This window comes from Styela clava, chromosome 6, assembly GCF_964204865.1.
Source record: "Styela clava chromosome 6, kaStyClav1.hap1.2, whole genome shotgun sequence".
NCBI lineage: Eukaryota > Metazoa > Chordata > Ascidiacea > Stolidobranchia > Styelidae > Styela > Styela clava.
The window spans coordinates 20,797,067-20,814,744 of NC_135255.1; the positions used below are offsets into that span (position 1 = coordinate 20,797,067).

The 17,678-nt window shown below is 33.6% G+C and overlaps 2 protein-coding genes across 2 annotated transcripts in view; both read left to right on the forward strand.

The window, feature by feature from the left end:
- The window catches only part of LOC120330659 (uncharacterized), a 313,252-nt gene that overhangs the window by 102,244 nt on the left and 193,330 nt on the right, over positions 1–17,678 (forward strand). The gene's annotated exons all lie outside the window — the stretch shown is intronic.
- LOC120332073 (uncharacterized) overlaps positions 1–17,678 on the forward strand; it is a 60,838-nt gene that overhangs the window by 36,445 nt on the left and 6,715 nt on the right. The window contains exons 4-13 of the mRNA XM_078113742.1: positions 1,923–2,090; positions 3,527–3,641; positions 4,121–4,196; positions 5,568–5,650; positions 8,562–8,634; positions 11,048–11,109; positions 15,106–15,374; positions 15,842–16,000; positions 16,268–16,447; positions 16,752–16,919. Coding sequence (XP_077969868.1) covers positions 1,923–2,090; positions 3,527–3,641; positions 4,121–4,196; positions 5,568–5,650; positions 8,562–8,634; positions 11,048–11,109; positions 15,106–15,374; positions 15,842–16,000; positions 16,268–16,447; positions 16,752–16,919 — 1,353 coding nt within the window. The remainder of the gene's footprint in view (positions 1–1,922; positions 2,091–3,526; positions 3,642–4,120; positions 4,197–5,567; positions 5,651–8,561; positions 8,635–11,047; positions 11,110–15,105; positions 15,375–15,841; positions 16,001–16,267; positions 16,448–16,751; positions 16,920–17,678) is intronic.

Sequence of the window (17,678 nt, forward strand, 5' to 3'; positions counted from 1 at the left end):
GTGGCTGCATGGCAACACAAACATGGGTGTTTTAATAATAGATTTCAGGCCAACTTGTTTGTGTAAAAATTTGTTTGAAATATTTAATGATAAACTTGGATCCTATGAACAATTTGGTTATTTATTTCGGTTAAACTTCCAAGCTCAGTTACTTTTGCTTGAAATTATAAAACAAATAAGCTAAGTATTCTTTTTTTACTGAGCATTCATTGAATATATTTTTCAACAAAATTTTTTATTTGATACTTATTCACACTTTTCACTCTGAGTAAGGTACGTTTAAGCATCCACTGATATCTGTTAGGGTTACTATTTTTGAAGACCTTAAATTTTTTTCTCCGGCTTTACCCACTCAATTTATTACACATTGAATCCGAGGTGTGTACCCTGTGATGCAAACATATTCAAGTCTAATGCTTAACTGCTATGTCATCACACTCATGCATGCAAACCTAAGATTCTCGTGTTGTCCTATCATCCTAAAAAGTTGCTTTTTGGTAAAAGTGTTCATGAGTAAGAACAAGAAAATCAAATCGAAATTATGGAACAGATTTCAAAGAAGAAATAATGAGAAATATTAACAAATCCCAAATTCTATTTATTTCGAAAAATACAAATTTTATATCTTCACGACCGCATTTAATTTGATATGGAATTTTTTATCTATGTGCACTCGTGGGATGGCATATTGCAATTTTTCACTCATAATAGCATCACAAATGCTGGTGCACCCAGAGTTTGAAACCGACAATTGAAATTCTTGGTAGGACTGAAAAGTCACTACCGTATATTCTCGCATAATACAGATTTCACAGGGCTAATTTTGTTCAATCGTCAATTGTTTCATGGTCATTCGAAAACCGATATTATGTTGGTAAACTATATTTTTACTAATTTTCCTCATCTCACATGTATTCAAGTGCGATCAGGCTCCTAATATAATTAAAAGAGTGAATCTGCAACTCAAATTTTTGATTGAAAATATCGGAGTGTTAAGACCAAAAGCTATTCTAGGCATTGTAAAATACCGAAATTGTGTGTGCATAGGCACACGTTGTGTTCCGTCAGGAAATGTACTATATTCACTGTTGAGTCATTCAATTAGCCATTATTGAATTACCGCAAAGCAGCACTCAACGTTTTCCTTTCAATAAATTTTTCAATAAATATGTTATTGTTCTACAATGGTATGTACTTTTGAGATTTTTCATCGTAGACATTGGAATTTTTCTAATCAATAACTATAAGTTGGCAATTTATAATGTAGATTTATGACTGCTAATTGTAGTATTTCAATACCATGGTCCGTGGTATTTTAGCTCAGTAATGCTTTTATATTGTCACCAACACAGAATATAAAATCGAGCAGTTTTCTAAGCATTCCCATGTCGGCAGTTTGGCATGGCTTTGTTTTAATCCCTAATAGTTGGCAGCTAAGTATTGTCAGCTATGCTGAATTGTGCTTTGATCAAATAACATTGCTCCAATTTCACTGTGGTGAAGGAAGAATATAATTAATTCCAGCTTGATTATTTGGTTATTTACCCAAAGATCAAACAATCTCTGATCTCGTCACTGCTCATTGTGTGAGCATTTCAATGTTTCGTTTGGTAGTCTTGTTTTTGAGATTCTATTTTTTTGCTTAAATTTAAGGTTTACAAATCTCAAGGTAGAATAAGGGTATGGTCTTTATCTAAGTAATTTGCCTCCATTCAATTTTTATAAACACAAATTATTTTGAAACTTCCCCTTTAATTTTTTTAACAGAATTTGAACTCCCAACAGATTTTTAACTCCCTGACAAACAGGCTCTATTTTAATATTACATGAATAATAATTAATATTAATTAAATATAAATAATAAGTATTTTATTTCATTCCGATTCTCCCTGTCAGATGATTCTATCTGTTTATTTCAACAGATTGAAGATTTGTATCTGCAGGAAGAGCGTATTGCAAACCATGAAGATATTGTTGCAATTGCAAATCTGCTTCCTAATGTTACAGAGAAGTTGTGGTTGAGCGGATGGAACATTGCAGGTGAAGATGAAAAAATATTACAGAATCAATTGGATGAAATTGGATCTGAGGTTTGAAAACAAAATATAGAACATAGGTCAAATAAAATAATATAACAAACAAAGATTAAATTGTTAAGGTAATAACAAAATATTATCATGGTCAATTTGATTGTGTTGCGCATCATGTTTAATATTCACTTATTACAATAAGGGGCGCTTCGGAAGTACTTGTACCAAGATGACGCACAACCTGAACAACCCTGACCTGGTACACATAATATTTTCAGGTTGTGCTGAATCTTGGTATGAATACTTCAGGAGCACCCAATAAGGTTTATTTATTTTCCAATAAATAGAACAATATAAAGCAATGTGAATTTTTTAATCCCCAAATTGTATGTTTATTTTTAATTACAAAAATTTTAGCATATCAAATTAAAACTCTTTTGTTCCGTATGACATATATATTCGTACTACCATCCTTGGTCATAATAGTTATTTTCGGACTATTTTACGTTTATGTTCATGTTTTGTGAAGTATTCCGCACTAACTAAATCATTTTGAGCATCCAACTATGAACCGTGCTTGATCTGTCAACATTTTGTTTTTTTGTAAATTTTCTATTTTACTACTAAGTGAATTTTATTTGTGTAGGTATTTCAAAGCTTAGAGATACACGAAAGTATTTGTCATTACTTCAAAAATAAGTCATTTGAACGAGCGGGAAACAATTTCGCGCACATAATAAACAAACAAAGATTCCAGAAAACTATCGTGGACATGCTCTCACATATCATTGATTATTTCGCGTTTCGCTTCGCTTGCGAAGCTGAGTCTGGTTTTTCTGCAAAGGTGACGTAACTCTCTTTCAGAAGAGCGCTTGGAATTTCGTTTTTTTGTAACACGTGTTCGTCGAAGCGATAAGAGTGTGAAACGTTCTCTCAAAATTTTTTGAAATTTCTCTTTTCTTACACGCGTAGGGTCGAACGGTTTCGCCTATGTCATTTGGGCGCGTTTTAGTAGGAAGACGCGAAAATAAGCTTTTTAAAGAGATATTGGGGGTGTTCCTTGTACGTTTGGTTAACTCGTCATTACATATTATAAAATGGTACATAAAGTCGATTGTATACAGCGGAAAAAAAGTGTTAAGTTATCACCAAGATTTATTCGTGTTTCTGTTTCGCCAAGCAAAGATCTAAAATTATGGAGTGAATTGGATTTGCTAGTATTTCACAATAATTATTTTTATGAAATGCGATCAATCAAGTGTGGACTGTCAGTTTAGTGAGTTGTCAAAGATGGCATTATGTACGCAAGTTTGGAAAGTTTTTCAATTAATTGAAAACTTTTTAGATTAGGCATCTGTATTATTTAGCAAGTATTTGTGGTTTCAATGTTAACATATCATTGACTACTAACATGGTAATTAATAGATACCATTCCGGCCATTTATTATCATGACCATTTGGTGATAAATACATATAAAGCAGTTTACTCATTACAGAAACTAAAGATTAAGCTGGGAATAAAAACACTCGAAAGTCAAAGAAAACCTGCAGATAAAGCAACTAATGTAACTCTCAAAAAAAATCCAACTTTGTCTTCAGAATCAGAATTTGGTAAATCTTAGATATTTTTCATATGGAATTATACAATGATAAATGAGTAACAATCAATGTTGCATTAGTTCTGTCTAATTCCTCATATAATTCTTATTTATTATTTTTATTCTCATTTTCAATCTCAAAAATGACTGGAATTTATGGTTTCTAAAATTTGCTGTTTAGCTGCTGGAGTTGGCACATCTTGCAGCACATTGAACCATAAGATTTTTTTAACAGTTTTTGTATTTCAATTGTATTATAGTTTATTAAAATAACTATTTATTCAAAAAATGATTTTTACTTTGCTGGGATATCAGAAATTGTAATAAATCTAGAGTATCTGAAAATATTTGCTTGAAAAATATTGAAGTATGTAAATATAATTGTTTTCAGGTTATTCATTTACTATTTGTTTGACAATATTAAATAACTTAAAACAGTTATTAAGGTTCTAAATAATTGCTTTTTAGTAGTTATATATTTTCGTTTCTAAGGGGCCACATCACAAATTAGCAATTCAGAGAGTACTGAAGAAAATATGGAGATTTCAAAAGAAGCTAAAAGCCCAAGGTTAGATAAAACAGTAGTGTGACTTTCAAACATGACTTACATTTGTAATTTATAAGTAGGCATGGCATAATGGCCTACTGATTAAAGCATTAGGAGATTAAATCCCATGCCCACCACTTGCATGTGTGTAATGTATTGGGCAGTAGCAATGTTGAATTAGAAAGATTATTTTCCATGATTAGCCCACACACAGCAGTGGCCTGCTTTGACATGGCTGTGTAGTGTATGAACTGATGTACGGTATTTGTACGGCCTAGAGATATTTCTGCACAACGATGATTTGGCTCAGACATTTAAGCCTGCGTGACTGCAAGTGCGAAATGCATTTATCAACAATGCAACAACCTCATTGAATATTTTGTTATTTTAACATTTGTCTGAATATTTGTATTTAATTAAAGCAGCTGGAGTCAAACTTAAAATTTCATCACAAACAAAACAACTGTGATCTCTGATTTTTCAAAATGTAAATTTAATATAAGACCTATATGCATCGGGCACCAGATAATTCCCTATAATTTTTAATCTATACATTCGTTTTGTATGTCTCTGTTTTCGTCCCCCAAACGTTTCATTCAAAATCCATTTTTGCGGCAGATCATGTTGTTTTTTTTTGGTTGGAAATTTCAATTTCGCCTCGAATTCCATTAAATACAATAGGAAAATACTCCATCCGAATAATGAATTAACGAAATTTTTTATCTCCGTGTTTGAGTTTTTATCGCTTTGTAAACTGTTAATAAACTTATATCGGCACTCGGATCTGTGTGGGCCAAAACTTCTGGTTCGAAATGTACTTGACCATGACAATAGTAAATAAAACACTATACTCCACCTTGCTAATCACACAAAATCAATTTTATTTTATTTGACGCATGTGATAGCGTATTGACAAAATGCTGTAAAAATAGTTCTACTCTATTGACTGAACAGAGCAATTTGGGATGATCAGCTTCTCATGGACTTTTATAATAAGTCCCATTTGGCTCGTATCCCTTTCGAAAACGTATGCCCAAACGTTTATTTCAGTGTTTTGTCTGCAGATATGATTTATTTAAATCTTGTATGAAATATTAATTATCCAATCCAAATGCCCCAATAAACAAATTTATTTTGGTCACTTTCTAGTAGAGATTCTGTGTTGGTTCCTATTATCCATTGGTATTCAATATTCTCCATAATTTCAGTCTTAGTTTTTGCTCTGTATATAATTGTCAAAAGCTTCAACGAAATTAAACCAGCAAAGCATAATTATTTGAATTTGATTTAATAAGAAAATTTATTGAAATTAATAAATAGCAAAACCAACTTTATATAAATATAATGATGACAAAAAAGAAAGAATAATTTCACACTGTTATTTTGTTTTAGAAGTGAACTCCTGATGACTGGAAAAGAAGCAGAACAATCAGATAAAGAGGTAACTGAGCAAGCTGCAAAATTAACCCAGCCTGGTAAGTCAGTCGTATTGTTATAATCGGGCAGCATTATAGGTCCTCTCGTAGTATGTGTACCACGTTAAAGTTGGGCCATAATTTTATTTCGATTTCCCTTATTTTAGTTCTATTATGAGTTCAGGGACTGTCTGTGTTAGGCAAGTGCATACATGCCCCTTACATAACTTGTGCAAAATTGGTGAACAAAATTAGTTACCTCCATTTTGTTACACATCCTTCTGGAGCGCTGTATTATGAGCAACATCAGCTTCAAATTCGCAGTTTTAGTTAAAAAATCTTGTAATTATGATGAAGTACTAAACCACCATCGGTTTCTAAGAATAAAAAGAAATTCTTTTGATTGAAATGCAAACTTTTACACAAATTCAGGTTTTTTCTATGCCAAATCCTGTTCTGGCATAATATCTTTCAATTTCCAATATCGGGCACTGTATAGCAATTTAAATTTCACACTTCAATCACTCAATTTCACTCAACAATCATACTCATGTTCATTGGAAACTAAACAATTACTTGGTATGAAGAATTGAAATATTCAACGAATAACTTTGACCAAGTCACACAAAATTTTGGTGGGTCTAGACTGCAACTATGTATCGTTTATCTACTTTTGCTGTTTGCAAATAATGCAAGCAATAAGACAAATTGCATGTTTTTTTCTCTAATCATGTTTTTCTCTCTGCCTGTAAAAAGTACAAGCGGCCACTAGGTTACACTAGTCAATGAATCTTCCATAGTTTAATAACAAATAATTAATCTGGTGAAACATACCGTTTTCAAGTCTTGGCAAAGGATGGTTGGGGTAACATTGGAGTCAGAAAATGTTATGAATGGTATATTTCCAGGTTTATTTAGATTTAATTTTTTGCCGCGGACTTCTGTGAATAACACACTTATACATAAGAGCAATCACTGGCAGTCAGAATCATATTGTAGCGGTGAGAGATTGCCCAACCTATTGTAATTGTAATAATTTACACCAGTTTTTGTCATGGATTAAAATGATCAACTACAACATGACATTGAAATATAAGCAAAGCCACTAATTACTGTATGTGCTGTATTTCTTACATATTGACGTTTGGGATTTTCAGCAATTGCTCAATAGAAACGGTCATACGCTCCTTGAAGGTTGATCTCTGGTTTGATGAATATAATTTCATGATGTGTTTTGCTTATTTCCTTTAAACAACAAAACAGCTACCGTATTTCCTGCTTAATAAGTCTACCTAGCAAATGAGACGATGATTTTTAACACCAAAAAAGAGGGTGTTTACATATAGCCCTGCAATAAGAAGGGTAGCAAAATTGCTTTTCTGTTGGTCATTTTAGCATTAAAATGCATGGCACGCTCAGGTCATGTTTGTATTCTTAACAATAAAGTGGCAATTCTAGCATTAAAAAGGCATAGGTGGTCATTTTGAACAGTCGGCCAGCTATATCCAACATTAGGGTGAGCCAAGAGTTCAACTTTGGGGCTATAGTCAAACAGTTTAGAACTTGATTTAAATAAGTTCATCATGCCGACCTGATAACAACTTAGCTAGAACTATATAATTATTTAAAGATATGACTATAACTTCAAAAAACTGGTGCCAAACCTTCTCACATAACATTCCAACAATTCTGAATTTTTCCAACAATGCAGGGCAATCCAAACATGCGGCAGTGTGACACATGGTTCTAATTGTTAGGAATATGCTTGCCATTGCACCCTTGCTAACCCTCTGAGAATTTGCTGGTTAGAATCTTGTCGGGGATAATTATTTTTGATAGAAGACATTGTCGTAGTATGATTCAATTAACCACTGACTGGCTACATCTTCCTCCATCATCAAGTCCATGCATTTGATAACAAATAACTACCGGTAACTCATATTTTGGAAGTCCCATACTTAACATGGATTGGTAGCCGGACGAGAGGCTGTGGTACGCCATATGCTTGCGCTGTCTAATCAACTTTCCATTCCTTTGGGATAATTACCGGTATGTAAATACCATCCTACTTATGCAGCTTATTTCTCACATTATTTCCACATTCATTAAAAACAAAGCATTATAGTGATCGTAATCTTACGTTAAAAGCTACAAAACTTGGAAAGACCATAATCATCTTTGCTTGACACAGTTTGCACATTTTCTTACTCCTGCAAGCGTTTTCTTTTGTATTGATTATGACTATGATAGAGATCTTTAGCATGTGGCAAAAACGTTATTGGAGCGATAAGTTCTTCAAGATAGGCTTTGCTTTTAATGAAATTTGTACGATTTAAATTATCTACATAAAAGAGGATATCATGCCTCTGCACAAATAAGAGAATGTATTCAAATTTAGACAAAATTAAATTTTGGGAGTGAGGTGTATTGAAGCCTCTATTCACATTTTAGGCTAATAGCTAGCTAATATTAGAGTTGTTTGAATTATTTATTTAAACAAATAGTCAAACTACCTCTAAATTCAAAATAATTAATTGGTTGTAAATATTACGTAGTAATCAAACTCTGTAAAAATATTTATTTTGACCACCATTTCCTTTTGTGCCATTTTGATTACCTTTTTAATATTGAAGTTCTCCCATTTCTGAAATGCTATTCATATAAACAGCATTTGCAGCATAATTAAGCCATTACTTCAGTGATTTCTATGTATAAGGACTTGTATAGTCTATATTTGAATAGGTAATTGAAGTGTATAATTATGAAAGAGATTTTAGACCGGAAAACAAGTGTTAGTGGCCTAACATAGAATATAAAATATACCAGTAATGATTTTAATTTAGAACTGAATTAATTTATTATAAATTTAATAAAATCTGTACAATAATGAAAGGAATATAGAACTTCGATCTATCCTTAATTTATGTTACTTTTCTTGTGCAATGTGATAATTCAATATTTTATTCTAAAGGCGATACTTCATCTAGAACTGCTGGTGTGAAGAGAAGAAGAACTTCAGATGGAGATTCTGGTAGTAGTCCAAGGTGAGATAAAATTAGAGCTCGACCGATATCACTTTGTATAATTTTTTTTTTTTTTTTTTTTTTTTTTTTGTCATTCCCTCTAAATCTCCAGCCCACAGGTGTCGCTGACTCGATGACTGTCACAGTCTTTCGCGACTCCTTATCTATTGCTATGAATCTCTCACTTGTATGAATTCTGATGTGTATATTTAATTTTTTTACGATTGTCATTATACACGTTTGTCAATTTTTCGTGCTTTAAATTTTGTGTTAATTCTTGCATGATAGAAATAAATTATCTGAATCTGAATCTGAATCTTTTTGGCACCGATACCGATAACGATATATCGGCCAACTAGTGACCGATAACCGATATCGACATACCGATATCTACAACCTGAACCCGCAGTAAATACAACTAGTAAGAAAAATTCAGTTTCAGTCAATCAAAAGTTTATGTTGAAAAATAAAGCAGTCCTACACAGTGCTTGCATCATTGATAAAAGTTTCACAGCAAATAATAAGAACACACATTAATGCACAAAACAGAAGGCAATGTTTGAAAAAACCAAGCACAAAAGAAAAAAGGCAGTCAGTAAAAAGCTTATAGAAGTCCGTTTTGATCCATACAGTAGTGGGTGGGGAGTAGGCTTGAACGTAATTTACGGAATTATGTAATTATTTCGAGTTACAAATTACGTAAAGTCGTAATTATTGGTCGAGCGCTTTCGCGTTTGAAACGTGCTCCTTCAAAGCAGTCAATTTCGTCGATTATTAAAATGATTTGATATAAAATGAAGCTTGGCAATCGGAATATCGTCAATAATTCAGCATCAATAATTATTATAAAATGCTAACTAGGTAGCAAAGTCGGACAATGTAAAAAACGTAGCAATAACAAGTCTTCGTCGCGAGGCAAGCGCAGGTATAATCAAACGAGAGAATACGCTTGTCGCTGATTAATAACTTAGAAACCCGAAATTTATATTCAATACGAAAGTCGATTTTAAAAAAGGCAACTATCGTTTCATAAATATCTGTATACCAGTGTCGGTAATGATAAAATTGATCGCATAAAATTGGGACGGTTAGTTTGCGAAGGTGATGAAGGAAAATCACAGTCAACACAAAAGATAAAAATCAGAATAAATTTAATTTGAATTCACTCTTTGGTATTTGTCTTTAACATCTGTCGCCGGCGTGTAGTACTGTCGGTAATATGAAAACCAATTTCGATGTCCCGTTCGGAAAAGAAGTGGATTCAAATGGTTTTCATGATAGGTTTAATTGTATGAAAAAATATCGCAATTACGGGGTTATTACGTAATCAATTTTGCCGTAATTACAGAATTGATTTTTGTCAATTACGTGCAAGCCTAGTGGGGACGCAAGATATTCAAAGGCGAGGATTTTGCGCCGCACGAAGAGATAAAAGAGAGAGAGAAAAATAGAAGAGAACTCTGTTCACTGAAAGGCAAAATGAGAGAAGCGAAAAAAAGAAAACGCTCGGCCGCAGATATTTCCCGGGAAAAAATACTCATTTTTTAGAACGTGGAAAAGCGACTAACACTGATATATATCGGCCAGATATATCGGCCGGTTGGGCTGATATGATATATAGGCAAATACGCAATATCGGCCCGATATATCGGTTGGCCGATATCTCGGTCGAGCTCTAGATAAAATATGTACATAACCAAAAAATAATGATAGATTTGTTTCATATATGAGTCTTCATTATGATTGCTGTATCCTTACCATCAATACCCATCCTGTGTCTGACTGAATTTGTCCATGGAACAAGTTTCACATCAACAGATCATAGATTTTTTCATAGCCTTGTTAAGACCAATGTCTAAGTGTAAATGCACATTCGTCATGGTTAACTTACAATATCATTATAAAATCTTATTCTTATGATCTTTGACCAGAAAAGCCAAAAGAAGTTGCACAAATTGCATCTTGAAAACAATTTGGCTCATAATTTTCATGTCACCTAAATTGAAATGATAATTAGGATTGAATTTTCACACATACGAAGACTAGGATCTGAGATTCTTCAATTAAAATTATAGCCTGAACCTCATTATGGCAGTAAAAGGGATCTTATCCTTGAATCACTGCTCAGTCATTCTAGTCATAAATTCCTTCTAGTGAATTTCAATATTATAGCATTATGGCAATCAACCTCATTATGGCAGTAAAATTATCTTGTTTTTTAGGCACTGCTCGGTTAATCTACTCATAAATTCCTAATGGATTTCCATATCTTAGCATGATGGACAAATCCGGCTTTTCAACCCATATTTGAGGATTTAAAATCCCATTATCTAATTTTGAGTGATTATAGGTGATAAACGTGACAATCCAACAATACAAAATCCAGCCAAGAAAACTTACTTTGCTTTCTTATGTACATAAACTTTGTTTACAGAAGCAAAATCCCTACAACTGAAGTTGAAGAAATTCAACAAGAAGATGAACTAAGTCTATATGGTAAGTCTGTCATATGTTAATAGTCAATATTTTGAGTAGTGTGGTTCAAGCAATATGTTTATGGTTTTAATATACAAGGTGATATATATTACAATTTATTCAGTATAAATTAAAGTAAATTTGCGTTTTGCATGTGGATAATCACGATTGAAGGTAATTTTTAAAACATGTGAAACTTGGCATATATTATTTTGTTAGAGCGTAACTAATGGGATATGAAACTAATTATACACGGGAAATTGAAGAATCTAGAACAGTGGGTTTCAACCTTTTTTAGCTTACGTACCTGGCAAATTTTAAAAATAGTTTGCGAACCAGTGAATCTTTATATATCAACACAAAAATATAAAAACTTGAAACATAATAGAACCAATGTTATTACAACAAAAATTTGCAATTTAAAGGCAAAGAATTCAATTTAAGTCTATTTGATATCAAAGATATTGAACAAAGTTCTAATGAAGTATATGCAAGGCGAAATAAAACGGCTATTTCTCTGTTTGGTCTTGATGAAAGATAACGACGAAAATCTTTTATCACATAAGTAAGTTGAACGAAAATCAGCAGTATTTTAATGGCTCTGCTATCAAATTTCACTAAATTATATTGTCAAATTACAAAACATGTGAGCTATTTAATCATTTTAAAAATTAACAAGGCAAGTATTATTTGCCCTCAAACTCCTTCGTTATGATATGATAGATATAAATAAACATCCAGCCAGTCAGGGTTCAAAATGTTGTAGGACCTTTGACCATCGCATTAAAATATGCAGGGTTCAAACAAAACCAGGAATCCACAACTCTTTGCACACAAGTTATGTTCTATGTCAGGGTGGTCCAAACCCAGGCCCGCGGCCCACAAGTGGCCCGCCGCTTCATTATCTGTGGCCCGCGTCGCAATATTCGGGGACAAAAAATCACATTTGGTGTTGTTTTGTCATAAAAATAACCAGAAAAATCTTTTGTCATATTGTTCAATCATTAATGTTACTGAATTAACTAATGTTATGGCTAGCTGAGACTACTAGCGCAGTTGTATAGTTTGCTTGGCTAGTCTAAATTGTAGACTGGCTTCCTTTTTTTATCGGGAATATATGCTAACATAATAGGCTTCATAAAACACTAAAAATCTAATGAGAAACCTATTAGCCTAGGTTGGTTATGTTTGATAACTAAATATTAATGTGATCGCTGAACAATATAATTTCTGCCGGGTGTTTTTTGCAACCAGCCTAAACAGTATTACAAAAATTGCTGCCAATATGTCAAAAAATTGAGTAATTACCATTCTGTATCTTACATTCGGTAATGAATAAATATGCAGATATTTTGATCAATTCAAACAGATTTTTGACTGGATATGGGTAGGGAGATACCACAATGCTTGCCTAATATGTCTGCAAGTTGTGTTGGTGACAATCTAAATTTAAAAGGACATTTTTGCCTCTTTTTCCGTTATCAAGAGATTGGAGTCTTACGCTAGATATAGTAAGATTTTTGCATGTTTTAATGAGTTTTTTGGTTGCTTTTGCGTTTCTTAGCTTGATAAATGATAATCAATGTGTTTAAACAATAAAAGTGTTTGCTTCGTATTGCACTGTTTACCTATTCTTGGCATTATTGTGGCCCGCGAACAGTACAAAAATAATAGTGTGGCCCGCGAGGCCGACAACCTTGGACCACCCTGTTCTATGTAGAGTTCCAAATCACCTCCTACACATTGGAGACAGACTTGCATTTGTTGCGCAAAATTGTCATTAACACACGCTCCACTATGGGGACTTTTATTTTTGCTACCCAAGGAATGTTCTGATACACATTGTCCTTTGGATACTCCCACAGATAAAAATCTGAGGTTTTCAAGTCAGATGAATGAGGTTCCCGCTTGAGGTCACAGTTCTTGCTGATCAGTCTTTTCTAAAATCGCTCTCTCAATCAGTCAAGGGTGTGATTTGATATTTGTGGCATCGCCTAATCTTGCTGGAACCACTAATCGACTCAATCAATCCAAATGATGTCCAACGCTTTCTCAGCACTACCACATAATGTCCCATACTCACTGTAGCTCGACCGATATATCGGCCAACCGATATATCGGGCCGATATTGCGTGTTTGCCGATATATCTGGCCGATATATATCAGCGTTAGTCGCTTTTCCACGTTCTAAAAAATGAGTATTTTTCCCCGAAAAATATCTGCGGCCGAGCGTTTTCCTTTTTTACGCTTCTCTCATTTTGCCTTTCAATGAACAGAGAGTTCTCTTCTATATTTCTCTCTTCGTGCGGCGCAAAATCCTCGCCTTCGAATATCTTGCGTCCCCACTAGGCTTGCACGTAATCGACAAAAATCAATTCCATAATTACGGAAAAATTGATTACGTAGTGACCCCGTAATTGCGATATATTTTTTCACACGTTTAAACCTATCATAAAAACCATTCGAATCCACTTCTTTTCCGAATGGGACATCGAAGTTTGGTTTTCATATTACCGACAGTACTACACGCCGGCGACAGATGTTAAAGACAAATACCAAGGAGTGAATTCAATTTAAATTTATTCTGATTTTTATCTTGTTTAATTGTGTTTGCTTTGATTTTCCTTTATCACGTTCGCAAATTAACCGTCCCAATTTTATGCGATCAATTGTATCATTACAGATAATGGTATACGGATATTTATGAAACGATAGTTGCCTTTTTTAAAACCGACTTTCGTATTGAATAAAAATTTCGGGTTTCTAAGTTATTAATCAACGACAAGCGTATTTTCTCGTTTGATTATACCTGCGCTTGCCTCGCGACGAAGACTTGTTATTGCTCCGTTTTTTTACATTATCCGACTTTGCTACCTAGTTAGCATTTTATAATAATTATTGATGCTGAATTATTGACGATATTCCGATTACCAAGCTCCATTTTATATCAAATCATTTCGCGGCCTAAATGTTATAACATTATTTGCGATAAATTTAAATCAAATAATAATTATTTAGCCAGCGATAAATTCTTACCCGTAACTTGTTGTAAATTAATGCTAATAAATGCTATTTTGTTTTTTAATGCGCTGTGATTTGTATTAATAAAAGTGATTGAGTCGGGAAAAGAAAGTAGCCTAGCCTCCTCTCCTTTGAGCGCTTATAGCGGCGGTAAAATTCGTTTCATGTCTGTTTCACGGAGAGAAAGGAAAATACGCCTTCCGGAATTACAATCAACTATCACACATTCTTATTTATCATTATCAGCGCCGAATAAAAAAGATACCAAATCGTGAAGACAAAAAAGTCTGTCGGTGCTAATTGCGTTACGGTGATAACGCTTATAATAATATCGTTTTGACCGTGAAACCAAACGCTCAATTGGGGTGGCAATGCGTCATGCCGGCTCAAAACGGCTGCGAATACCGGAACTCTAACTTCTTCTACTTGTTAAACTTTGATTTTTCACAATCGACGGAATTGACTGCTTGGAAGGAGCACGTTTCAAACGCGAAAGCGCTCGACCAATAATTACGACTTTACGTAATTTGTAACTTCCCTTCCGTAACTCTAAACAATTCCGTAAATTACGTGCAAGCCTACTCCCACCTACTACTGTATGGATCAAAATGGACCTATATAAGCTTTTTACTGACTGCCTTTTTTCTCTTGTGCCTTAATGTATGTTCTTATTATTTGCTGGAAACTTTTATTAATGATGCAAGCACTGTGTAGGACTGCTTTATTTTTCAACATAAACTTTTGATTGAATGAAACTGAATGTTTCTTTCTATTTGTATTTACTGCGGGTTCGAGTTGTAGATATCGGTATGTCAATATCGGTTATCGGTCACTAGTTGGCCGATATATCGTTATCGGTGACAAAAAGTGATATCGGTCGAGCTCTAATACTCACCACTTGATTTCTTTAAACCAGTACGGACCAGTTATGCAATGCTTTGCAATGGTTACCCATATATGTTCATAATAAAATTGAGCTTCTTTATTCCACCTCAGGACTTCTGAAAAGTGATATTCAAGATGCAAAAGACACATACGATCTTGTTGAGGTACTTTACAAGCATCGAGATGACAAAAAAGAGGTGATTTGTGAGGCCGTAAAAGATATCTCGATAAAACATTACATCTTGAATGATGTGAATATCGAGGTGTTTTGTACAATCATCGCAAAATTGGACAAACTCGAAATGCTGAATGTTCAAAATTGTGGAACATCTGAATATCTCAACAATTTTTTTAAAAAACTTGAAATGACAAACTGCAAGGTATGTAGATTACATAACTATATATTTTTTCATATTTATCCCACTGAATGAAAAGAAAGTTGATAAAACAGCAAACTAGCAAACTAGGCATTTAATCAGTTATCAGTCAAGGGTGATATTGGAATTGCTAACGAGTTGCTCCACATGAATGAAATGGATGGTATGCATAACCTATGCAATGACAAAGAGGTCAGCATACTTCCTGCACATAATTACTTTATTCTCAGAAATCTTAGACTGTGAAGCCATGCAGGTCAATAAACAATTTGATGGCAAGCATGTTTATAACATTCATAACATTACGGTGTCGAACACCGCTATGCTAATTACTTGAAAACTCTTCGTCTTATGCTGGTCAATGCTTGAAATTCTAGAATGATTTTTTTTTGTTTTTACATAAAGATTAATTGATGAAATATTGAGTAAAGTTATCTGTATAACAGTTAAAAAATTTTATCATATTCCAGATTGCAAAAATAAGTATTTGGGGAATGAAAAACCTGAAAATCTACTCTCAATCCTTGCTGAAGCTTCTGGCTAAATCGGAAACAGAATCACTAACGATTCAGGCAGTTGAGCTTGAAAATAAAGATGTGGATCAGTTACTTGGAGATATTAAAAGCTTGGTAGATATTTAAATAAAACTTTGTACTTTGAAAAAATATTTGTTGACCAAAAGCAGTTGGAAGGAAAATACAAACATCGTTTATAAGCGTCACAATTCCTTGACAATAAATTGGGAGTTTGAAACCGTAACTTTAAATGCAAAGTCAACATATTTATGTCCAAGTTGCTAATCAGTGTATAAGATGCCTTTGTTAACAGTTTTAAAGTTCAGTGACCATTGAAATGATTCGAGAAAAAATTAATCCAAATCATTTAATATTATTCAGAATTTGGAATATTCACTTCATGTATTGGCTTTGAGTCACAACAGTGAACTGGGACTGGAGGGCTTTCAAAAGCTCAGCGAAATTCTTCACATATTGCCTGTGAAATCAATCAATTTGTTTGATTGTGATTTAACTGACGACAAACTCTCAAATTTATTTGGTTCGTATCAGCACAAACAGGTAAGGTATTAAGAATATTACATCTTCAAATTTAAGTTATCAAGTCCTATCACTAGCTTATAAAATATTTTAAAGAATTTCAACAACAAATTTTTTTTTTATAAGCTTACTTAGTCTATGTGGCCCCTCAGAATTACCCCAGGAGTTATTGTTCAAGTGGTTTTGTAAGACTGTAGTTTTTTCACGTTGAAGGATATAGAAATATGAACCAGAATTGAATATTTTTGTAAAGATATTGGGGAAGTCCTGATGATGTCTACTGTAGTAAGACCCAGGTTTTTGATGGAATTTCGATTTTTTTTAGATATCAACTCTAGATGTAAGTGGGAACACTAAAATCACACATGAAGGATTCACGATTATTGGACAAATGTGTGGAAATTCTGAGCTGATGAATTTACACGTCAGATGCTGTGCAGTTACCAAGAAAAAGCTAGAGAGCTTGCAAAGTTCAGGCACTAGGAATACAAAAGTATGTTGTTATGTTATATTGCAGGGGTGGCCAACCTACTAAAAGATTGAGATCGACTGATCGGTAATGAGGTACAATACACAAAAACAAATGAGTTTGAATATGCAGATAACTGCACACGCACATAAAAGAAAATCCGCCGCTGCCAATAAGCTCGGTTCTTTGAGGCATATTCTTAATGAAATCGCCATAAAAATTCGTAGTAAATGCTTCAACATGATTCATTTAAATCATACAATTCAAAATTAAGACCTGCCTAATTTTCAGTCGTAAGTGCTGAAAATTCCTCAAAAAACCTCGCCAAATATTCACGTAATATCTAAACAGCAAAAAATAAATATTCCCAAATTATAAATGTTACACGACTGACCAAACTTTCTAATTTACAAATTTCTCATTTGGAAATAGCAAGAATTGGGCATTCTAATGCCACTTCGAGCGAGACAAATACTTTAGCATTTTGCAGAAGTTATGGTAGGATCGTTTATCAGTCAAGGCACACAATATGCGGCCAGTTTATTTCTTGAAATTGTCAGCGGCGAAACTACGTAATAATATGCTCTATCGGCCTTGCCCAGGCATGAATAATATATGTGTATACTTGCGCGTGCACAGTGCTGTATTATTCCTGTTTTAAAAGCACACAACATGCGCTGCATGAAACTTGTTAAAGACAATATTTGGAGATATGTTACCATATTCTCATGCGTGGCGACGCGATCTTCTACTCGAGATGTAGCGATTGACGTATTGGCTACC